This window comes from Vigna umbellata, chromosome 2 (assembly GCF_029865625.1).
Source record: "Vigna umbellata cultivar VRB3 chromosome 2, Vumbellata_1.0, whole genome shotgun sequence".
Classification (NCBI taxonomy): Eukaryota; Viridiplantae; Streptophyta; class Magnoliopsida; order Fabales; family Fabaceae; genus Vigna; species Vigna umbellata.
The window spans coordinates 47,337,220-47,363,294 of NC_142166.1; the positions used below are offsets into that span (position 1 = coordinate 47,337,220).

A 26,075-nucleotide genomic window follows, 5' to 3' on the forward strand; every position below is an offset into this window, starting at 1 on the left:
ATGCTGTGAAGTAACCACATAAATTGAGTTTTAAATTTTAACGATGGTTTAGATCATTGAAAAAAATCCGTATTTAATAAAAGGTCCGAGCTGTCTTCTTTTGTGAATTATTGATCTCAAATCTACACCACTACAGACTACTATGTTTCAATATCCCCTTTTTGTTACAGACAACAGATAGTGGTGGTTTTGTCTTTTCATAATTTGTTGGTTGTTAGAACTCCAAATCTTTAGCTACTTTTGATAGTAGATTTTAAAAATAGTGTAGCAGGTTAAAGAATAGAACTGCATGTACTTTTATTTTCTCTCCACCTTATTGGTCATTATTATTTACTAGTCTTTTCTACTTATTGGTCAAACTTTGCTGCAAAGTGAATTTACAAGAGGCCAAAACCCAATTGAATATTGGGTCATGCAAAAGTGACTTTGCTTTTGTCCTCTTGCTAAAGGCACATGTACTGATTAGGTGATCACCAATCAGAATTTTTCTCCTTGATTTGCAAACTTCACTTTTTTTTTAATCTGTATATTCTCTTTCTGATTGGGTGTTGTACATCTCTTAAATAAACTCTGACATTTAATTTTTAATTAATATTCATAACATCATACATTTTTTTTTATAAATTTTAAACTATAATGCACAATAGATTAAACTGATATTTTTTTTCCTATTGTTTAGAAGTATGGGTGAAAAAATTATAAAAAAAATTTAAACTATATTTTCTTTCTACATAATTTACTTATTTCTTTGTTTTTAACCTATCCTCTTTTATTTCTATTACCCTTAAATTGAATTTTAAGAATTTTTTTAGTTTATCATTATTTACAAGTAATATTATGTAAGAATTTTGTTCTGTGACATTGAACCGAACAAAGACGATTCTTTTATTGATAGGATTACAAAGGTTTTTTTCTCTTTATTAAGATAATCTGTTGGATTGATGTATATAATATGTCTACTCTTCATTCTCGTTTAGTGAAATATTTCTTCATAAAATATTTTTATGTTTCGTTGACAAGTCATTATATTATATGACATGATTCATTAGAGTCTCTTCTAATTAAACATAAAATGGATATGAATTCTGGTGAAGGTGGTATTCAAGAGTAATGGTTGATTAAATTATCATTTATTTATTTATGTTTTTTCTTTCAGTTAAGGAAGAAATCCTACAATTTTTCTTCACAATAGCTGAACAATAGTTTTCGACATTTTTAGTTAACATAATTTTAAACATATCTATTATAATAAACACTTTGATCAACATAATTATCATATAATTAAAACAAATAAATTAAATAAGAAATATTATATGTATTGCTAATATAAAGACTTTTTTCTTATATGTATTGCTAATATTATTATTTGGCGTAGTTTAATTACTTCTATAATAATTGTTTAAAAACTAAGAATAAAAATATTTTTCAATTAGTTGATAATGTGAAAAAAATTACATTAGCAATACATATTTATTAAGCTATAACTTAAATTTATAAAATGTTTTAAATTAAATTAAAAATATTATAATTAAACATGTTTATATTTTATTCAGGAAAAGGTTATCTATGACTGGTGGTACAATGAGTGATTTTTTACAATAAAACTCTAGTTTTAAGTTTTTATATATTGTGAATCCATTAAAAATTATCTATATAAGTAGTTATTATAAAAATTAATAATCTTTACATATATCTAATTTATAATTACATTATATATTCAAATTAAGTAATTAGGTAATGTGATACCAAAATTAAGGAATTTATAGTCTTAAGATTTATAATTACTTGTATATTAAAAATTTATGTTATCTTTAATCAATATAAGATTTTTAACACACTTTTAAACATATATATTACAATATGTAATTAAACATTAATGGTAATCTGATAATAAAAATAAAATAAATTAACAAACAACAAATGTCTTAATAATGAGTAATATAATACGTTTAACAAAAAATAAGTCTTGTTAAAATAAATTTCAGATAACTTTAATATCATCAATCTAACAACCATTACAAACCAATTTATAAGATAATAATTGGATTCATTTATATATATTATAAATCTATCTTACTATGAAAGAAGTAATGTTTTTATATTAAGATTTTATCATAATGGTTTAAAAGGAGATTAAATTAGAATAGAAAAGTTTTGACAGGAAGAGATATGGAAAGAAAAAAGTAATAAACATATATGAGGAAAGCAAAGTAGTTTGTATTGTATGCACATGGGTTTGCAAGTTGTAACGGATAGCAATTAAGTTTCCACTCTTTTAATACTGTCCCACCCATTTCCTCTTTTCTTTCTCTATTCTGTTCAACAAATTTACTTTTTCCATACTAAATATAAATTGCATTCAGGAACTGCAACTGCTCGTATTCATTGCAGTCGTGCAACTTTTGTTTTCAACTTCTGTCAGTTATGTTTCAAGTAACCATTTTGGTAACATCAGATAAATGATTCCATATTTGTTTTGTTTTAAGATTCTAAACAGTTTATTGTGATTGTGATAAAATCTACTTTAAAAAATGTGTTTTGTTGTGTGTACAAGTTTACATGTACTAATATGTTCTTGTATTCTTTATTATATCCCACCAAACAAATTTATTGTTAGCTTGTGCAAAGCAGCATACTTTGCTTTATGTCTCATCTTTTTTAAATTTTGGTTCACAGCATATATATATAAAATTCAAAATGTTTATACATATAAATAGATAATATAAATAGACGAATATTTAAAAATAAAAGGTTATTTCTTTTTCCTGAACAAAAGTCATTGTAGTGTTGAATCTCACTTCTAATTACTAGCTTCAGAATCAACGTATAATGTTCTAGAGAGAAATGAAGACTAAAAGGGCAAAATATAAAAAAACTATAAGCCTTCATGTGTCACATTATTACAGCGGAAGTGTAAAGATAGATTTTGTGTGTGAATTTAAGGGCACAGATTAACGTGAGAGAGGGAGAGGTTGTTGGGCGTAACATGTCAAGATTAGAGATGGAGGACTGTTAATCTAAACAGAAAAGACAAAACTGACCTTGCCTTTACTTTGAAATAAGGCTATTCTTTCGAGGACGTATTTAAGATTTCTGCATAGATACAGTGAAATTCCCTGCAACAATTCAAATTCATCTGTATCTTTTAGTCTTTGACCAAGGAGGGAGAGAGATGTTGGTGAAATTATACCACATTGTCACCTAAAATCACACTCTCGTGGTTCTTCAACTAATTGGGATTCAACTTCATACAACTCCTACTATTTTAAGGTTTAAAATTTTTTGTGTAGATCCACAGTCTCACAGTCTCACTTATGCAACTCGTTAAAGTATTTTACACAAACCTCAAAATTAATGATAATTGTCATATCTTTAGTGAGATGAAATCGATAAATATTATAATCAAACCTACATATCGGTTATATTTAATTTTTCGTATGAAGGTTGAAAGTTATCCATTCAAACCATACATGAAGACCTACAGTACGATGAGTTTGAAGCTTTGAACTCCATGGTCAAACCTCACTTGCATGGACGGATGATTAGGAATATCAATGATAGACTCTTTCATTATGTGTTTGTTTCTATATTGTCACCTCGATATACAAATCTTGCTAAACTAACTCATGAAGACATATTCTTCTTGTAGTGTTTGAAAAATAACATTGTCAAACATTATGCAGCACATGGTAAAATGCAGGAAGAACAACATGTCTCTTTCATACATAATGTTGATTACAAGAATACTTATTCTCTTTGAGATGGACTTGAGTTATGAGAGTCTTGTTGAATTGGGATAGAATCACTACTTTGATACAAAAACATTGTTAAAATTAGATATTGTTAATGTCGCAATATTTGACAACATGGAAGGACAGAGAATGTGAATACAAATAATGATGTCGAACACACTCCAAATGTTGTTACTACCATTGGATTACAATTCCAAATTTAACAATAAGTGGTATAGTCAGATGAAATCCCGAATGAAGATGAGAGGTTTACTCAAATTATGGACAAAATTGATAACATCCAGGATGGTTTTTTCAATTTGACATTGATTGAAACAAGGATTCAACAATACCTACACAAGATTATAAAATTTGGAAGATCAAATTGATACACTATATTAAATAACTTTCCAAAATTGTTAAGTTTAATTAACCAATTATACTTTTTTTTTTCAAAACTTATTTCAATTTACTAGTGAACAATTTGTATTTATTATGTAAAATTTAATATATTTTTTAACAATAATTTTTAAATAATATAGAAATTATTATTTAAAAAAATGTATTTGAAATTTATTTCTAAAATCATTTCTATAAATTTTATTTTTATTTTTGTAATTTTATTTTTTTATCAATATTAATTTCATTTATTATATAATTTCCATTACTTAAATTTAAATTTATATCAAATTTTTACACAAAGATAAATTAATAATAATCTATTTTTATTAATTAAAACATTTTTTAATCTATACTTATCATATCATTCATAAACTCTTGCAAACTTTTCTTTGAAATCTCTCCAATCATCCATTAAAATTCCTTCCTTAATGAAAACAAGGTTACAATCTCTTTTTCATCTTCTTAAATTCATCCATTCACACTATTTTTCGTATCTACTCCCAAATACCAAACTTCCAAATTTAAATTGAGAAAATGTGAACTTGTAAAAGCAAAAACCTATTTAAGAAATTATTGTGGTGAATTGATGATGTAGACGTTAATTTAGAAGCTCTCTTTTTGGGTGGTGGTTTGAAAAGTGGTGGGTAGATGCGAGATTCATAAATTAGTAATGAAATGTGAGATTTATAAGGATTAGAATAAAGTAAACGATAGCACCGTTCGGATTAAAAACAGAAAAAAACATAAAGATAACGACTAAAGAAAACGGTACAAAGTACCAAGAAACGGTCCCTGCTCCCTGCCTCTCTCTGCTACACTCTACGGCTAACATCATCATCATCATTATTATTATTATTATTATTATTATTTATTTATTTATTTATTCCTTTCAATTAATAATAATAAAATATAAAATTGATGGCGCCTCAATTTTACTCCAAAGGCCATCCATTCCGTTTTGGGTTATCGTAGTACATACACCTTTCATGCCTCTGTCAGGTTCCCCATCTCTAATTAAATTAATATTTTTTTATTTCTAATTATTTGTCTTATAATAATAACACCACATTGCTTACAACCTACCACAAAACATCTTCCTTAATTATAAAGCGCCAACTTGTTCCCCTCATTATATAATTTGACTGCCATTTTAGTCAATGGAATTATTTACTAAAATACTGACATGTCTTTGCAAGATCATTCTATTTTATTTTGTACCCTTCTTGTTTTATTGCTTTATATGACTAGTACAAATATTTATGCAGTTTATTTAAAACATACACACAAATATTTTTTTTAAAAAAATCATATTTCATCAAAACATAAAACATTAATTACTTTAACTTTCGTAAAAACAAAAATACATGTCCATATTTTATCCTGAAATTATTACGGTTCAGCAGATCGCTGTAAACAATGAAATTATCAAGGTAAGAAGGTAAGATTGTGATTAAAGTTAGAGTGCGAACAGCAGAGAGAGAGAGAGAGAGAGAGTAGAATAGGAATAGGGTGAGTGAGGTGATGTTTGGGAAATGTTACAGTATGTGTGGTCGCAGTGAATCCTAATGGTTTTTTGTCTCCCCCAAATGTCGCAGGCCCAAAGTCCAATCAGCCCAATTTCCAATACCATCATTACCACCATAACAGCTTTGGTACCCACTCTGATCACACGGCAGGGAACGCCTCCTCCCTCATCAGACGCTCATCATTCCATCATATCCAAACCTCTCTTCGTACACACACTCTCTCTCTCTTATCCTGTCCCTCCTGTTCTCTTTGTCTTCCCCTAAAACGTCACGTTCACTCCCCCATCACACACACTGGATTCATACAACAAAATAAAAAATATTTTATTTTTAATTCTTCATTATTGTAATAAAAAACAAAATATAATATATAATAATCATAATCAGTTATGATGGTTAAAAAAAAAGTACTCATTCATCATCTCTTGTGTCGGCTTTGTCACTCTAATCCTCCGTCTGTGAACCAAATGAACCTTAAAAATATTACTATTATTATGGTTGCTGTCTGATGAATAATAATGATTTATGATGTTTGGTTTGGGTGAAAAGATTGATGATTTAGAAGGCAAAAAAAGAAAAAGAAAAAAAAAAGAGAAAATGAAGTCCAATGTCATTTGTGACATTTAACTATTTAAGTGTGTGTGTGCAGAGAAAAGCTGCTATATCACTTCCATTTTCTAGCTCTTCGTCTTTGAAGAGAGTTAGATGCAGGTGTCTGTAACTATTCAAAGTTCAGAGTCTCTGAGGGGTGTGTGGGTGGGTTGGGATCTCATACGTGTCATTGGGACGTGTTGCATGAGTAAGGGCTTTTTCTCATACCTTTGCCACAACCACCAACACACAGATTATATACGACTTTCTGCGCTTTCGTCTTTCATCTTTCTTCTTTTTTTTCTTTTCTTTTTTTCTCCTGTTTCTCCATTTCAACATGGTACTTTTCTTAACATATATTTTATATTTTACATACACATATATGTATTTTTATTCATACTTCATTTCAACCTATAAGTTTTCCTTTTATTTTGAGATACATGTTCTTGATAGTTATCAATAATCAAACCCTAATAGATTTGTTTAAGTAATTGAATTGTGGATGAATAAGATGGTGTGGATCGTATATAACAGTCTTTCGTTTTTTCTTTAATGGGTATCTCTCTATTCCTCAGATCTGAATCAATTCAGACTTTTTTCCCCTTTTAATTGTTCAAATCCACTTTTCCTTTCTGTGGAGCTTTCCAAATTTGGGCAGTCATTTGCTTTTTTCAGTTTGTTTTTCTTTCTTTGGAACATAGAAATTGACAGAAGAGAGTGAGCACACAGAGGCAACTGGTATAGTTATATGCTTTTACTTTTGCGTGCTCACTTCTCTTTCTGTCAACTTCCATTGCTGGAAATTACTTCCAATCTGGCTCTGCTTTGTTCCAATTCCCACCAAACAAACCCCAACTCAACCCCACACACTCTCATCATGGACCTCAACTCAACAACAACATCGTCATCCATGCCTCACAGCACAACAGGTTCATCATTTATTTATTGATTATATCAAACAGTGAAAACCGCTGTCGTTTTTTGCGTTTCTTCCCCCTATTTTTATGTTTGATGATCTATTCCCAGAAGGATTTTGTTATATATTACTCACGATTCAATTTTATATTATCTGTAATCAAACAGAAAGCGTGACTTTTGATAGCGTGGCAGAACGAATTCCCTCATCAACAGTGCAGGTTAATCAGCGGCAATTTTTTTAATAAGTATAGCATAGCATGGGACCATGGACCATGGACCATTCACGTCATTTAGAATGGTCCTCACAGATTTTTTTCTTTTCTCAACGCTCTTGCTCTCTCTGTCTAACATTGTCTTCCTGATTTCATGTTCATCATTCCCTATATTTTATAATTCTTTCTTGCACATGCCAACGAGGTTTCTTAAGAGGTACTGATTCCTGTTCACTAGTTTTTGTGCCCACCTCAGGTTAGCTAGATTCTAGTTTCTTGGACTTTTGGATGCGTGTGTTAACCGGTTTTGCTTGGCTTATATGTTAAACCCTATCACCTTAACTGTATTGTACGTTGTTTGTACTCAGCTACGACAAACTTGTTTGAGTGTTTAAGAATGTAAACACTGTTTTGATTCCTTTTGCCAACTAACCATAGATTCACTCCTTGCTACGTCTTCATCATTTCGGAGATTTTCTTGTTAAGTTATTTTACTTTTGAATTTTGCAGTGTGTTTGAGTGTGGAAATAAATGTTTCGATTGATATTCAGCACAAGCTGAACCCTGATTTGTCTGAGTTTGATGCAGATTTAAGCATAGGCTTTGACCCTTCTTACTTTCTTTGTAAAATGTTGGAAAAGAACCATGATTATGTGGTGACTGTATACATTTTTGTATTTCTTTCTGGTGACCACTACCATCCCCTTTCTGTTAATTATTTGAAATAGCTTGTTCGAGCTAGTGGTATGATATAACGTGAATGATGGAGAATAGAAGAGGTTAATGTTCAATCTCAGACATAGTATTTGCCTTTCTCTCTTTGGTAAACATAGGCTAATCAAAACCTTAATGCTGTCGTGTCTAATTAATGGAAATTCATTTCTATACATAAAATCAAATGATATTAACTATTCTTAGCATAGTCACCAACTACCACCTCTACACAGTGATTTCTAATGCCAATGGTTCATTCTACTCTTGTGAAAAGGTTAACAAATTTTCCCTTTTACTGGAGGGTGGAGATTACTGGTCCGTTTATTTCCTCCATGTGTTAAGGTTCTCGAAACAAAAAGGAAAACGTAATTTTATTTAAAAAAAAAAAAAACTGTTTTTGGTCATCTGGTCTATTTATGTTGGTTTGTAAGCACTGGTATAATTATTATTATTTAGAATTTATAATCTTTATTGCTATAACAAGGTTTTGCAGTTTTTAAATTCGAAGTTTCGATATTTATTTAAAGGTTGAGAATTTATCTTTTATGGAGTTGTAATATGAAGCACCTATCCTTTTCACATTTATTTTGGTTTTCCTTTGATGGAGACAATATGTATCCCCATTTATGAAAAGAGAACATGGAATTGGTGGCTGTCTTAGAAGGAGTACGTCGTGGATATGCTTGCTTTTCTATTTTATTTTATTTTCTTTTTAGATTCAATTGTATTTATATTCTATATATGATCTGAAAAATACGCTCCAAAGTTTTATATATATATATAATATCATTACATTTATCACGACACTTGTAAATATATGTGATTCGATTTTACTTCTTGGTACTCAATTCTTTTGTCTTTCAATTATTGCTTTGTAATTCTGAATAACAAGTAAAGATTTGTGGGAAATGAAGATATATGTAAGCATCTGTTCTTATATAACTACATGGATTATTGTTTTATATAGCAGTGATTTAATTCATTGAAAAACATTTCACTCATATACGCTATTGTTTTTGTAGGTAACAGGTTGCTACTCATGTGATGTTTTTTTTCTTGTCATTACAGTTGTTCCCTACCTAGGTCAGATAACCAAACATTTACTACCACCCCACCAGACTAATATATATGAAAACCTTTTAGATTTCAGTAATGAAACGAAGAAAAATAAAAGCAATAAACGTGATGAAATATGAGATAGAAAGAAAAATGAATTGGAAGTGGAATGGAAGAGCAAGCAAGTGAATGTTAAGATTTCTTTTAGATTCTATGACTTCTGTCTGAAGTGAAAGTTGATTTAAACGCTGCCACAGAAAATTTGTATTCAAGAGGTTAAAGATTGCACCAGTGAATCTTTCTTGTATGTTGAAGTGTGTAAATTTTAGTTTAAAATTGAATTAAGAATCTATTACATTTCAGAAAAGGTTTTCTATTTTTTTACTTTTAATCACAAAAATGGCACTCATGTTTGCATTTTTTATACAATTTTCTGTAAATAGAAAATAAAATGACATTTTGATTAAAAGTGAAAATAGAAAGCTTCTTCAAACCAAATGGCCCTAACTTCAAGTACTACATATTTTTATGTCTAGATTTTCGAAAGAGTTTCACTTCAAATTTATTATTTTTTTCTTATCAATTCGAAGTGGTTGCTTCACTAATCTGTCTACTTATTCATGTTACATTTATCATTTATGTCAATTGGAGACCATGTACCTTTTTCTTTCCTAAAGTTTTAAATTCAATTGTCTAATTTTTCTTTCTACAAAAATGCTTAGGCTAATGATTCAGGCTCTAAATTGTTGCATTATAAATCTTTTTCTAATTCATAAAAAGTCTTTGTGATTAAGCTTGCATCTTCATTTAACATTATATCCTTCCACGTTAACATTCTTTAGTAAATCATTATATATTTCCCTAAACTAAGAAACATATCAGCTAAACTTGTAAAAAAACTTGGGTTATTTTATGAATCTTTACAATTTACCTTACAAGGCAAGCTCTTATTGGAAAAAGTTTTTTGAATAAAGACTTAATTAAGCTATTAACCAAATTTAACGCACCCTATCATGTTGTAAGGATGTGTTTGTATTTGATTATTGTTCATGATCAACCATTTTCAAATGACATTTTGGAGCTCAGTAATAACGCATCAAAGTAATGAAAGATGACATTCATATATATACATATATATATATATATATATATATATATATATATATATATATATATATATATATATATATATATATATATATATTAGCTTCAGTCTCAGTACCACGGTAAAATCTATCAAGTTTTCAGCAAGACCAGTAACTTTTTCTCTTAAGTCCATTACTATTAATTATCACTTCCATCAACACATGCAAAATTTGTATTCTTGGTTTGTCTCACTCATCATCTTTATTGTTGTCCTAAGGTATTTGAATTGCCAATTACAGTCTGAGTTATTATAAATCATATACACAGTGTTTTTTCTTTTTCTGCACAAATAATCAACAAGAGATTCCTTGTAACTTGAAGAATTAGTAATTTTGTTTTGGACTTTGGACTGACATTTGATTTTGGGTGTGCTATATGGAAGAGTTGGAATCATCCTAATTACTAAATATGGATTGAGAATATTGTGATTTTAAATGTGTGGTGAGTTAGTTCCTGAAGAGAAAGGAAAAGGCAGGCTTAGAGTACAGTGGGGTAGCTGACAAAAGGCGAAAGAAAGTACCTGTGGTGACCATATATACTTTAGGTTTGTGGAAGATGTCACCCGTCTGAAGAAAAATCTGTCATCATGTTTATTATTATGTGAATAGTTCTTTAGGCTTATGGTATGCAAGTTGTTGTTTGGAAAAAAATGAAAGGTTTCTTTGGTTGTGTTTTGGATTGTGAAGTGGTTGTTGAGTGTTGTGTTTTGGGGCATGAGAAGGAAGGATACAAAATACTTTAGTTGATAAGAAAAGAATCTTCGTAGGCATTCACTTAGAATTGCAAAGGCGACATATATAAAGAATGGTCTGTGAGGATGGGTGGTTGTAATTGGTGTTCCCTTCAAATGTCAGTCACTGTACCGGTCGTTGCAACTTCCATGTCATCATTGGGACATGGAGATATTTTTGGAACAAATAGTTTCAAGTCATGGTCAATATTAAACTCCTACCAATGTAATTAACTCCACTTTTAGGTTTGAGGATGAAACTTAACCATACAACCTTGTAATATTAAATGCCTGCCTGCACTACATCGTATTCTGAAAGAAAATTTCCGCCTGTTTTATTCGTATTCAAACACTTCACATTTGATTAATTACATCACATTTACTTTAATTAGTAGAGGTTGGATCTAGTAAAAAAGATAATTCTCTTTTATGAACCAAGAAACTTTTAATCTGTGCACATATATATACACACACACACACACCTGTGGATATCTTCAACAAACTTTCAATGCACCACATGAAATCACGATTTAAACTAAAAATGTTCCATCACTTACATTTGGACCTTAAAATTGGCTTGAAATATTTCATGCATGATTTATCCAAAAATGTCCTCTCGACCGTACGTGATTTGACAGAACTTTCTCCCTCTTGAGATATTTTAAAAATGAATTCAATGACAGCGTCTTGGTTATAATTAATAAATTAATATATCCACTAATATTCAGAATCTATTCTTTCGCTAATATGTCCTTTAACCGATAATCAAAGATTAGTTATTTCGAAATATAAAGATCAATTACTTTTTGACTGTTCTGACACACACAAACATATATATATATATATATATATATATATATATATATATATATATATATATATATATATATATATATATATATATATATATATATATATATATATTTCAATAAATTGGGGAGATCTACCGAGAATCAGGGACATTTGACTGTGTTTTTCTTGCAATCAAATTGAAGTGTCAAGGCTCGTCCAACTGCCACTCTTAGTGCGTACGCAACAAAAAGTCTCACTGCTATATACATGGTACCTCGATTCCTAAGGACGAAAAAATATCGATGGTAAAATTAACAGCAATATATAAAAAGACCAGTATAGTAAATAAATAAACAAAGGATTTTCAAAATCCTTTTAATCATAAACTTATTTTTATCGAAAAACAATAAACATATTAGATTAATTTCTTACGTTCTCGTGAAAATATGGGAAGATTAATAGTAATAACTGAAGTGGAAATACATAAATCAAATGAAAAGAGAATAATGTCTTAATAAATTTATAATTAACTATAAAAAATATACAGATTACTGACAAATATAGTATCATTAAAATTTAACGAAACTTCTCAGCCCTAGTGAAGATTCCGTACATAAAGGACACGAGGGAGTACAAAACTATGATGTGCGTTGCTTTTCAGGCGATAAATTCCAGCTTCTACAACTTTGATCTGATCTATCTATTAGTAGACGTACTCATATATATTACCCACTTTTTGCTAGAGCTCCAGCCGCAAAAAGAAGATTCCTTCGAGAAAACTGTTTCAAACAACATACATACACGATTGAATCCTACAAAATTATATTGAACATTATCCATGATCATGTAATCAAGCGTCAAGTGATCTTACCCGCAATGAGTAAACTGGGGTTGATTTGGTTGCCAGAGTTTTCAGCGATCTAAGTCTGTTAGCATTCCCACTTCTACCAAGGTAACGGAAGATATCGATTGCATGTTCAAAAATTCAACGGGGTTCAATCAGAGTCAAACCAGTTTTAATAAAACATTCAAAGTAATATTAACATAAAAAGTTACTTGAAAGTGTCATAAATCATAACATACAACAAATATGATATAGATAAAAAGAAACAAATCTAAGACACATCAGATTTAAAATCATAACAAATAAAATTCATTACCACCAAGAAGTCTATTAAAATACCCAGCTACAACCAAAAAAAACGCTTCAAGAGCCAAAATATCTTAAACAGTAGGTTTTCTAGATTTTCCAACTTAACGGATTTTTATCCCGATTAAAATGAAATCCAGATTTTAAAAAGTTTTGGACCGAACACTGGCCAAATTCCTGATTCAACTAGCCCGTTCGGTCTGGTTCTGACAACAACGGGTAAGTGAAAATAAATGTTTGACGTGGTAATTGAGTGCTAATACACCTCTCAATGATACCTCGTGGCAAATATATTATTTATTCCTGTAGAAGTTGAATAATAACCAGACACATTCATAAATTTTCCCAAAAACTTGGATTAGTTAGAAATAAAATATTTCCTACGATAAACGATTCGAAAACAATTGTCACAACAGACGAACTTACTTTTCTTCAGCCCTTGAAACCTTGGTGCTCGTATTTACATCCCACAATTTTACAGTGGAATCAGCAGATCCAGATGCTAGAATTGAACCTTCAGAACTGATACATCCAACCATTATGAGTGGACCATAAGTATTGTTAAATCGATAGCAAGCTCAAAAACCTTTATTCCACTTCCTAATTGAGATAAAATACAGCAATAAGGGATCACCTGAATGCAAGGGACCAGACACAAGACGTGTGCCCGATCAAAGGGGTGAGACAGCGACCACTAGAGAGGTCCCACATCATGATCGTGCCATCTTCATCCCCAGATGCCATATAGCGACCATCAGGAGACATTGCCAAAGACAAAATCATACCCCTGTGACCAACAAAAACCCGGACACACTCACCGCTCTGCACATCCCATAGTCGAACTGTTTTGTCACTGGAACCAGTTGCAATGTAGTTGCAGTTGGCATGCCATTGTACACACTAAAAATGAACACAAAATTCGTAAGGATTGTGGCATAAATACATAATGATGAGTATAGCTCATTTTTTACCTTCTAAGATTAGGGGCAAATTATAGTTTTCTGAGACAAATATTTTGAACATATATAACCAGTTAGGAATTCAATTACATTATTATGGCTTAACAAGAGAAACAAAACATAATTTCCCCCATTCAAAACAGACTTCACAAAGCCCTGCTCGATCATAAACTTGAAGATGTACACCTAATTAAATACTGGTATATGAATCCGAAGCAATCGATATTTAAATATAAAATTAAATAAGCAAGAGGCAAATATGGATCACAAAAGAGAAAATAAAATCTACAAAAAAACAGAAGCAACAAAGAATCTTAAATGCAACAACTTACATCAACATCAGATAAGTGTCCTGCCATTATTCTTAAGGGCTGTATCCTGTCCATTGACCAAATCCTAGCAGTTCTGTCGTGTGAAGAGCTGGCAAAATAATGCCCTACAGGACTAAACTGCATCCATAAAAAGAAATAAATAATCCAGCCATCCAGAATGTACATGCAGCCAAGAATGACGTCCCAAGGCAAGCAAAAGAGGAATAAAGTATATTTGCACTAAAAAGCAGAATTCTGCAAGCTGAAACTATTAATTTGAGGGTACAAAGCACATCATTGACTCTTCAGCAAATCCCATAGATGCATGCCGATCATATACACAACTGATTAATCGTAACAAACAAAAGTTTCATTACATTTTACCAGTAAAAACTATGAAGTAATTTACAGAGGCAAAAAAGAACTAGTTTGTATCGTTTACATACTATACCACATTAAACATGCAAGAAAATAAACAGGGAGGGATTATAAAGGCTTTCCCCTCATAAATATTACGCTAAAAAGATAGGGGAGGCTTTGCTACATTGATGTCATTTCTTAAGCCATCTCTTTGGGCTCTTCATTCCTTTCTTGTATTTATTTTACTAAATAAAGTGGATCCCGTTAACAACATATGTGGTCTGACTTGCATATAGACATCATACTTTAATGCTTAAATTTTAAACTTTTATTCATGCAACTGGTATCTTGTTCTACATTCACTATCAGAACATAAAAGTTCACAATAAAATGTTTTACCTGAACATCCCAGACAGGGTAATTGTGACCCTTATAACAAACAAGATTGGCATTAAGTTTGGTGCTCCATAACCGAACTGCATAAAAATTTAAGATACATAAGGTTCAGAATTAAAACTATAATATACAAGAAAAAAAATAGATTGCGGCACAAAAATGAGATCAGGTGGTCTACTTGTTGCGTCTGCTGAGGATGAAAGGATAAAATCTCCCACGGGACTAAAAGAGGCTGCATAAACAGGTCCTGAATGACCTTGAAATAGTGTATACTGTCTTTTCCCAAGCCCTTGCCCAAACATTTGATCATTTGGTGATGTGTCATTCTCATCCTGCAAAAGAGCTAATGATAGAAAAATTGATAACTGGACTTTTACAGCTAGCAAAACCATTTTTGTCATTCTCCAAATGCTAGGAAATTGCATGAGCTATCGTCCACCCAAGTTTGCCTTGTTCATTCAACTCAAATATCAATTTTATTATTAGATCCCAGGGTACACCGTTTAACAATTACAGGGGGGGAAATTGATCCATTCTTAAACCATTTTGAAATAGAATGCCTACACACTGGTAAGGATCACATTCTTAAACCACTATTTATTTTTCTATGTGAATTAAATGCTCATAGACTAACAAAGTCCAAGTCAATAATTCCATCACTAGATGACTAGAAAGATGGTACTGCTGCTAAGAACCTCTCTTCTCTTTATACATGAGGCAGTGAAAATATAACTGCTATACCACTGAATGTCTTGCTTAAATTAATTACAGGTTGATATCATCAGTGTATTCTTAAACTATATTTTCTCTGAACCCATGTAACTGATTAACTATGTTCACATTTCTCAAGCAATGATGCAACAATAACAGCAAAAGAAATTTACAAATACAAACTTACAACTTGCAGTCGGTTGTCCAAGCTTTGCCATATCCCAAACCTGGGTATTCAAATAAGAAATTACCAGAAATTCAATCAATTTAGAATTTCATAGAAAGAGGGTTTTCTAGAGGTGAATGGAAGAGCAAATATACAGAAGAAAAAAACCTTGAGTGATGAGTCAGAAAATCCTCCAGCAATTAATGATCCGTCATGGGATATCGATGAACAGCTTAAACTGAGATGGTATGCAAAAATGAATTGAACAACAGAAATCCAAACAATATATATAACAATAGTAAATGTGTCGAACAATACCTGTTATGTGTATTTATAAATGTGTAAAAGCTAACTGACGGCAATGCAACATTGCTGAGCTGTACACGGTTCCTTAAATCTTCAAGGATGGACTGTTCAATCTCAGTTGGCCTGCAAAATTCAACATTACAAAATTCAGTTAAATGAAGTTAAAAAAAATTCAGAATTTAGTGATTCAAATATTTACATCAATTAGTAATATTAATACTTTGCATTACGTAGCTTGCATCATATGATAACAAAATATACAGAAGTGGAGAATTTAGAAAATTATGTACTTTTCGTACAATAAATATGTTGAATAACTAACTAATTCAAGAACTCAACTACAATTTTAGGATTTTGATAGAAACAAATGAAAACAGCCCTTTTACCCTTCAAATTATGAGAAATGCGGGATCTATAAAGACTTTATCCACAAATTGTTGAATAACTAACTAATTCAAGAACTCAACTACAATTTTAGGATTTTGATAGAAACAAATGAAAACAGCCCTTTTACCCTTCAAATTATGAGAAATGCGGGATCTAAAGACTTTATCCACAAATAGAAGGACAGGTAAATAGTTATATACTACCAACCCATCCAATTAGCCCACTTATGCTAAACATAATCAGTTAGAAATGACACATGAGTGGTCTCGTTGGCAGGTGCCAAACACAGAATTCCAATTCAAAGTATATCCAAACCTACCATTGAAGTGCATCTGCACATAGTACATGACCACTCTTTCCATTTAAACAGGATTGATGCAGCATAGAGGAGTCCCAAATCAACGAAGTCTTAGACTTGGAACTCCCATTTAAAGTAGAGGATTCCCCTCCTACATCTTGTCGTTTATGAATAGAAATATAGAGAAAAGAATGAATTCTTTGGATGAATACAAAAAAGAAATTCTATTTAGTTTGGATGAAGAGAAATATATAGAAAAGATAAGAAATGTATACACTTTTATTCATTTTTAAGAAAAAAGGAGAAATCAAGGATAGAAATAAAGAGTTTAGAGTCCACACTTAAAAAGAGAAATGAGAAAAAGTTTTCGATACGAGAATGTGTGAAAATTTTCTCTTGCTCGTTTCTATTGTGTCAAGCAAACTAAATGGGAAATTTCTACCTGATCTCCATTCTCTATTTCTTTCGACCAAATTTCCACAGAATAAAGGATCAGAATAGTGGGAAGGCTTGCATTCCAGAGAAACTCGGAAACCTAGCTGAATTCTTAACTTCTCCATGTTTATGGTTGTATTTAGTGTTTCTCTTTTGCAGGGTTTCTTATCCTCCCACTATTTGATGTCACCCCCACCCCCTTCCTAATAGATTTTCTTCATTTTACAACCCCCAAAAATACAAAAAGCAGTAATGCCCAGACCTCCATATCCTTTTTATCAGGTTGAACTTTCTTCCTGTCTGATCCAAAACAAGCATTAAACCTAGAGCAAAATAAACTAACACAATACTAAAACATCTACAACAAATCAAAAACTGCACTGACGGGATCCAGCAAATGTTTTTTATCACAAACAAACCATTTAGAGTTGAGTCTAATTTAGAAGCTGACTATAATTTTAAAAATATAAATTCACTCAGTGATATACATTAATTTAGGTTCCATTCAATTAATTGCAGATGCCAAGCAAAACATTGCAAGCAATAATAGAGCCCAGTCTCAGAATTTTGATAAACTCTGTAAGCAAAAGGACTCATAAGAATAATTTTTATTCCAACCAGAACAGGAAGGTAGCCTTATTAAATTTAGTTTCGATAATATGTGAATGACTAAATGTTGAGCTTTTTTATTTGGCTATATGGTTAAACAAAAATCACAGTTATAAAATACTAAAGAAAAATCGTCAATAAAAGAAAAATCCTTTTTAGATAACATGCCAATCAAATGAATCCTTTGCTCCAGCTTTAATAGCATCAATTATTTTAGAATTATGCCATTCACATTAGCTATATAATTTCTAATGAAAATAAAATGAATATGTCTTATGGGATAGAGATAATACATTAAGGGTAAGGGGAGTTCAGGCTTAACTCGAGGAGCTGCAGGTACAGCACTAGCTTCAGGTTTTGCACTCTTTCCAGTTGTGCTACCACCCTTGTCCTTTTTTACCTTTTTTACTGAACCACCTTGCTTTCCTCCTTCAATGGATCTTTTCTAAAAGAAAATCATTCGAAAACTAAAGTGAAAAAACACTCAAATAAGACATCCCAAATTAAAATACATGGACACACTCTTTGAAAGGCCTACATTCTAGAAATAAATGGTGCCGTATTTCCTCATAATATAAGCAAAAATGAAATTTAATAAATTGACAGGGTCATGTGAATTTCATAACAGATATACCTTAGTCTCGTCATTCTCCCCCTCTTTTGTTTCCCCTTCACCCTTTTCCGAGTCTGAAAGCAAAGCCCCTGCCTTCTCTAGCCGTTCTTCAAGAGAATCTTCAAGTAACTACAGCAGATACACATCGAGAATTAAATCAGATAGTTACTGAATCAGTCAATAATAATTTAAATCGGTAACTCCATTCTTTTGAAAATAGAATAAGAACTCCTTTTGGACAAGTGTCCAGGAACATGTAAAACTGCTGTCACCTCACCTAGCTTACACTTTATTTCTTGTTTTAAAATAATGTATTTGTATAAAAAAATTCTAAAAAACCAACACAATTCACAATTTATTGTTCAAATCTTTGAAAACAGAAAACAAAATGAAAATAAGCAATACTTGGACGTTATTGGTGAAAGCAGGGCATTTAAAGAAGTTTCAAGTGTTTCTCACGCTAGGACGTAACTTTCATTACACCAACTTGCAAATGTAAATAAATAGGGTTGTAATGAAAGAAACAACATAACCATGAAAACTTGTAACTTTATCAAAATTAGCAGAAATACTAGTAGACTCACCCCCCAATGAATTTCTTTTTGATTTATCCGGTTTGCTGCTTCCTGGCTGCTTCCAGTAAGGGTAACAGCTTCCGGATCATCAGAAATTAAGCTAGGTTGTCCAGGGGAAACTATATTACAACAAAAGACAATGACGTGTACGCAATAATAAGTAGTTCAAATGAGTAGATGCAATCTATAACGAATAAAGGTACCTTGAAAGTTAATATGCTCATTTATAATACCGAGTATAGTGGTGGATTGAGTACTGTGTAGATGTTGCAAGAGAAGCTCATAGGAATACTGGCAAAACATCAACTGTTATCAACTTTCCCCATATATTAAATGGAACATAAGACCAGTGATAAAAATTAAAGGGAACAAGGACCAAAGTAGACAAAGATAATGACGGTTCATGGGCTTCAGAAGAAAAATAAGTAATCCTTTTGAACATAGTCCAGAGACATTGTGATAAATTTCAAATATTTATAATATAAAATATAAGCTAATCCTAGCCTAACACCTGCATGATACTTCCATTAAGCCCTTGCATGAGCCAAATCCACCAAGATAAGGTAATCAACAGTAATGGCATACCATAAATACCCACTGTAAATGTCCACAACATAAAATGAAAGGACGAAAATCTTATACACATTAATTTCAATGTATAAGATTAAGCAATTGACTAGTATCACAAATAATCCCCATGGCCCAGCATACAAAACCAACTTTAAAGCTGAATGAAAACCAACTGCTATAAACTGATTTGCATTTAAGTTTTAAAGGCATGACCCAATATGAGATACATTATGAACAGAAAACCCCCAAGGAGAAAAGGCATCACAAATAATGGTTCAAACAATAGCATACGTAATCGTCATCAAACAGTAAGGGAAGAAGCCACAGAGGGGGCCGGGAACTAGAGTTCTAAAGGTTGCAGAAAGTAGTTGACTGAGATTATTTAATTTGAATGTGTGCAAAATAAAAATAGAAAGTAATTACAGCGCAGCTGATAAACACATCCAGAAGAATCAACTCGTTACCTCACATATCTTTATGTTGAATTTGCTCTGTCTAAGCGAGTGAGCGAATTCCATTTCCTGCAAAAGAAATTACATTACCGTAGGAATATTTTACACTAATTGCTAACGAACCAACAACCTCGAAAAAATTAAAAGACCAATACAAAACTTTAAACAGCAACAAACCTCCAGATGGGTAGGAGAAAGAACCCCTTCTAACTTCTGAAGGTCACGCAAGTGCATCATTTCGTGGTCTTCACGGAAAGTATTGAAGAAATTCCGAGCTGAAAACAGCGACCACAGTCACACACAAACACAAGAACAAACCAAAAGAAAACAAAACACGTACGGCATCGCACAAGTGCCCCCATTTAGAACACAGCAAATTACCTTCCTGAACATGTCCTTTCGCCACGAGGTCCATAAAGCAGTGGATAAACACGGGATAAAGCACGCGAAGCAACTCGTGCTGCAGGAATACGCCGATAAACGTGACAAAAACGAGTGGAAACCAAAGAGAAAAAAGAAAAAAACGGATAAAGGAAAGTGAAAAGGCGCGCGTTACCTTGTACAAATCCAGTGAAGAATAAGTCCATGTTCGCAGTTTGCTGTAGCCGTCGTGGAACCTAGCCGGACCACTCTCCAATCTGCGAAAGATAGGGTTTGAAAGAGGGAAAAAGTGAGTGCGGTGAGGAAATGAAGCGTGAGCGGAGGGTAACGATAGGAGGTTGGAGAATTGAGAAGTACTGAGAGAATGCGAGGAGGTGGTTGGCAATGTCGGGTTCGAGAAGGGAATTACTGGAGGAGGAATTGGTGGTTTTGTTATGCCGAAACTCTTCCTGGAAAATCTTCTCGGTTTGCGTGAAACCTCTCTTCTTCAGATACGCGGTAACATATCCAACTATTTTATCGTCCTCCATTCTCTGATCTCACACCACAACCCCCTTCTTCTTCCTCTCCTTCTTCCACTGCGCTCGCTGCCTCGCGAATGCACTTTTTTTTTAGTAGAAATTTGATTCTTCATTGGGCTTATTTCTTGAACGGGGTCAGTTACGTGGGTTTGGGCAGAACTGGATAACCAGCTTTTGTTTTGGGCTTCAACCCGTTATTGGGTCAGACTAACTTTTCAATTTTTAAATAACGCGGACGGAGCATGAAACGTTTTGAGATTTTTTTTTTTTTTGGTTAATTTTGTTAGCTCCAATATATTTTTTTCCTTAATTCTTAATTTTTGTCAATTTTGTAATAAAAATAAACTTTATGTATGTTTATGATTATTATTGTGTTTGATTGAGATGTTGATATGGTTGTGGAAATGTATAATGATGGTATTGAAAAACTTTCAAAGATAAATTCTCTGTGACGATGATCTTAGTATATTCATTGACACTTGGGAGGTCAGTAATAAGGTATCATGATATTCTACCAATCATTCAAGTCATACAAAGAAAAATAGTTGAGGAAAGAGATGAAAAAAGGTCCTAGTTACTGGACCATTTGGTCCTATACGTGAAATGACTAACCTTGTAAGTAATAAAGTGATAATTCTTTTGTATATGACTCTACGTAGCATAAATAATACTACAAGTGCATGCTTACAATGTCAAAAACATGTATCTTATGTTTTAGAATATATTTTTTTCACCTTAGCTTACACGATCATTTCTTTTATGTTTTTTTTTTCGATGATCATGTTATTTGTATGAACATATAAGAGATAGGTATTGATATATCTTTAATAGAAAATGGTAGTAATTATCTTTAATGTCCAGTAGTTATATGAAAAATAATTTTTTTTAAAACTTTAAGTTATTCTTAATTATTTTATATAGATTTATTTATTTTTTAAAATAATCACATTAATATTATATATATTTAAATAGTCTATTTTATTTTATAAATCTTATAATATTTTATTGAAAACTACATATATAGTGATATTTTTATCTAATATAATATAAAAAATAAAAAAATATACTTCTCATCACATAAAAAGCAAATAAATAAAATAATAAACAGTAACAAATAAATTAATAAAAGAATTAAACCAGATAATGGACATTTTTTTAGTATTTAGTCAAAAAAATTAACAAAAAACTCAACTTATTATAAAATTAAAACTTAATTAATTTTATTGTTTAAAATATTATTTTAAATAGTTATAGAAAATCAAACAAGACAACTTTGGAAAAAGGGATGGCAACTTATTTCACAAGTGTACCAACGGAATTTCAATTACCTGTCTGTCTAAGGTTGAACTGAAAATGAATGATATGGAAATGAGAGTGTTAGAAGATGACAAGTGTCCAAGTTTGTAGCTTGCATTATTGGTAGTTTGACAGCAGTTCCGCGTTTCTCCTGGCACCATTGCTCAAACATCGCTGTTCTGCAACCATTCAATGGCGACTTTGGAATTCACTCCAAATGGACCAATAAAACCATACAATATTTCGTGATCTGTCCACTGCTCCATCTTATTTATTTTAGGTTTAATTGCTTCCTTTGTCCCCAGTTTGGTTGAATTGTGTCAAATTCATCCTCATTTTTAAAAAAGTTTCATTGTCATCCTCACGTGGTGTAAAAGTTTCATTGTCGTCCTCACGTGGTGTAAAAGTGTCAATTGAATCCAAACATAGAAAAAATTTGTGTCAAAGTAGTCATTTTTCCTATATATCTGTGTCTTCCTTTCATACAATCAAGTACAGATATTCATTTTACCTTATCCAATTTAAGGCTTTTCATAGCTCCAGAGAAGTGACATATGAAAGGAAGACACAGAGATATAGGAAAAATGACTACTTTGACACAAATTTTTTCTATGTTTGGATTCAATTGACACTTTTATACCACGTGAGGACGACAATGAAACTTTTTTAAAAATGAGGATGAATTTGACACAATTCAACCAAACTGGGGACAAAGGAAGCAATTAAACCTTTATTTTAATACATGCTTCTCAAATATACATGAAAAGTAATAAGAAAGATTGGAAAATGGAGTGGCAAGAGTTCATTGGCTACCTACTACTAGTTATCACGTTAGGCTTACGCAATGCAACCATGAAATCAGAAAAAACATCATCTTTCATTATTACCAAATTTCCTTTTGGATGTGACAAATAAAATTTTCCTCCAATACACTCTAGACATCTATTTCAATAATTGAGTTTGAACGTTTTAAGTAAGGCTTCAGTTTCAAACTTCATAAATAGAAAAAATTATTTGAAAGAGATATCTTTTCGAAAGTTTTAGTCAATTTGGTTTAGTGAAAACTAGTTAAAGAATAAGTGGATACATCATACCAAAATAAAGTAATTTCCATTTAATCATATTTTAAATAATTCAATTATAGCGAGTTAATTCCGTGTTAGGTAAAAATAAGTTTTTCATCCATTTTTAAATATATTAAATAATTTCTTTAAAAGAATCGTACTTTTTCTGCTTTTTTTAAAATTCAAATATATATTTTTATGACTTTTATAATGTCTAATAAATATATACATTTATATCAATTATATATATATATATATATATATATATATATATATATATACATATATATATATATATATATAAATACATAAACTGTTTTAAATTGATTAATAATAAATGACTATTACCTCTAACTTTGTCTACGTGATTTTAAGATAAAAAAGTTCTTTTTTATACGAAATCTCCTGTATAAGCGTATCTTTCTATCAACACCTAAAAGGTAATTAAGTTGTTCTACACGTTTTGTCTAAATTTTGGCAAAAATTACAAGAATAGGTTTTTAAAGTAATTAAGAGAGTTATAGATTAAGGGTAGAGTTATAGATTAAGGTTGTGTTCGGTTGAGGTGATTTGTGAGAGATGATTTTGGGAGAGAATAATTGAATAAATTTGATGGTAATTTTTTTTTGTTTGTTTGAGTGGATTTGTGGGTAATTGAAAGTGGATTTGGAAGTAAAGTTTGTGAAAATTAGTGTAGGATTTGATTGATGTGACAGATTTAAAGATTACCAAAATGTCTCTAGTTATTAAAGTAATATTAAATGTTATTTGTTAATGTTATATTTAATTGTAAAAATGTTTATAAAGAGTAAAAAATTAAAAATAATTATTAAAATTAATTTTTAAAAAGTAAAAAAATTATAATTTAGTAAAATGAATTTATTTTTAAATGTAGTAAAATGAATTTATTTTTAAGGGTTAAATATGTTTTTCCGTCACTTAAATATCAGATGATTTTGGTTTTAGTCCCTCCTCGAAACTTTGATGGTTTTTATTCCTCATAGTTTTGAAACTCTTACTATTATTCCTTAAAATTGAATGGCATTAACTTTTGTTTGACGTGGCTAATGGTCAGCCCACGTGTCATGCCACATTCCCTGACTATTTTTAATTGACGTGACAGTAAAGGTGTGGTGGTCGGTCGGCGTTTATCCTTGGAATTGTAGAGTATGAATGTGGGTATTGTTATGCTGGCGTTTATCCTAATATTCTATGATTACTCATTCTCACATAGAAATGAATAACTCATGTGTGAGAATGGAAGGAGGTCCTAGTCCATAAGTGTAACTTGGGCGAGATATAACAGACTAACCCTAGTGACAGCTGTCGAGGGCATCCCAGCTACTACACCATCCACGTGCAAAAACGTCGTAGCTACACAATTCATACAGCCCGGACAGTCAGAGTAAAAGTGGTCGGTCATTGCATATATTATATGTTCGGTCATTGTTGGAAATGTATGTTTGGTTGTTGCATGAGTGACATGATTGGCTTTTGCTTACTCTTGTATTTGTTTGAACTATATGTTTTATTGGATTAATTAAATTACTCTAGCTTACCCTACTTTTTATGTCTTGTCTTATGTTTTTCGTTCGGTCGTCTTCTCTATTGCAATTATCATTCTGTGGATGTGAGCAGAAGGTGATGATTGTTCGTTGGAGCAGGCTTTGGAAAATGTTAAACCTGCAGTCTAGTTAGGACCGATCGGTCAACAGATTTAATGTTTACATTTTGTAAACCGATTTATACAGAGTGTTGTATAACCAATCAATTTGTTCTTATGTTTTGTGTAGTATCTATTTTCTTAAAGATTTTAATTTTATAGTTATTTTTTATAACTGTATTGTTAAAATACTTTGATAACTCATGGATAACTGATCTTCTATATTATTATTTATAATAGATCTATAATATATTTTATACTATATTTTGGAACGTTACCTGTTTAAGAAAGTGAGATATTTAAAAAGTGTTATTAATTTTAAAAATATTGATTGGCAAGGAAAACATATGTGCAACTAATAATGAAGTGACACGTGTAATCTAAAGGATTTGAAGACAGTTATGAGTGGAAGTGAAAATAAAGAAAGATACAGTTATGGTGGTTTGATGTGTGGTCCATGCTGCTGCAGCAAACATGAAAAGGACTGCACCACTTAAATACTTAGGTTACAACCAGTGCAGGTCTTAATAAAGATAGTTTACAGAATATAAATTATTTTCGAGGATGAATAATGCATAATGTTAATCACAAATACTTATTATGAGACAGATAATATTGTTTAGATCGATATCTTTTTATTATTTTCGGTAAAATGATTAAGGAAAATATAGGTTTAGCATAAATGATACACTTGTCATGAAGAAAAACATAAAGAAAAAAAATCAATCATTACAAAAAATATATATATCATTAGATACAAGTGAAGAGCCACGAGGAATAACATGTACTACATTTTATGCAACAATAAAACTTTTATTTGTCAAAACTATATAAAAAGTAATCAAATTAGTGTGGTAGTGTATACTTTTATTTTAGTTTTGGAATAAAAGTAGAGTTAGTTTAAGATATAATGTTTTGAGTTTAGAAATAGTAAAAAAATATCGATTTAATTTTGCAGAAAAAATCCTTTCTTTTTTATACATAAAAGAAAATATTAAGCTAAAATATTTTTTTATTTATCCATCAAACATATG

General features: G+C 31.0%; 1 protein-coding gene and 1 long non-coding RNA gene across 3 annotated transcripts; one reads left to right on the top strand and one right to left on the bottom strand.

Annotated features, from left to right (window-relative positions):
- Nucleotides 1–6,065: 6,065 nt before the first annotated feature.
- LOC148204137 (uncharacterized) lies at nucleotides 6,066–9,517 on the top strand. The gene is made up of 2 exons (XR_015784419.1): nucleotides 6,066–7,179; nucleotides 7,334–9,517. It is a non-coding gene; the product is annotated as an uncharacterized LOC148204137 (long non-coding RNA).
- A 2,794-nt stretch (nucleotides 9,518–12,311) lies between these two features.
- LOC124836537 (transcription initiation factor TFIID subunit 5) lies at nucleotides 12,312–21,107 on the bottom strand. Of its 2 annotated transcripts, XM_047311711.2 has the most exons (19): nucleotides 20,855–21,106; nucleotides 20,673–20,754; nucleotides 20,498–20,576; nucleotides 20,294–20,391; nucleotides 20,129–20,185; nucleotides 19,298–19,385; nucleotides 19,104–19,213; nucleotides 18,541–18,648; nucleotides 18,200–18,351; nucleotides 16,190–16,300; nucleotides 16,040–16,109; nucleotides 15,893–15,932; nucleotides 15,173–15,337; nucleotides 14,998–15,074; nucleotides 14,260–14,376; nucleotides 13,603–13,868; nucleotides 13,395–13,490; nucleotides 12,690–12,762; nucleotides 12,312–12,597 (listed from the first exon to the last, which is right to left on the bottom strand). In XM_047311711.2, exons 1-19 carry the CDS (start codon nucleotides 21,025–21,027, stop codon nucleotides 12,544–12,546), a joined length of 2,016 nt encoding a protein of 671 aa, XP_047167667.2. In that variant the 5' UTR covers nucleotides 21,028–21,106; the 3' UTR covers nucleotides 12,312–12,543. The 2 variants fall into 2 exon arrangements, with proteins under 2 accessions (XP_047167667.2, XP_087963307.1); XM_088107181.1 differs by having other exon boundaries at nucleotides 20,498–20,754; nucleotides 20,855–21,107.
- Nucleotides 21,108–26,075: the final 4,968 nt, after the last annotated feature.

Excerpts from the sequence above, each read along its gene's own strand:
- LOC124836537 (XM_088107181.1), bottom strand. The coding sequence starts at position 21,027 with ATGGAGGACGATAAAATAGTTGGATATGTTACCGCGTATCTGAAGAAG. Across the intron at positions 20,392-20,497 it reads GAAAGGACATGTTCAGGAAG|CTCGGAATTTCTTCAATACT; the intron begins GTAATTTGCTGT and ends CGCTGTTTTCAG. Across the intron at positions 15,075-15,172 it reads ATCCTCAGCAGACGCAACAA|TTCGGTTATGGAGCACCAAA; the intron begins GTAGACCACCTG and ends ATTTTTATGCAG.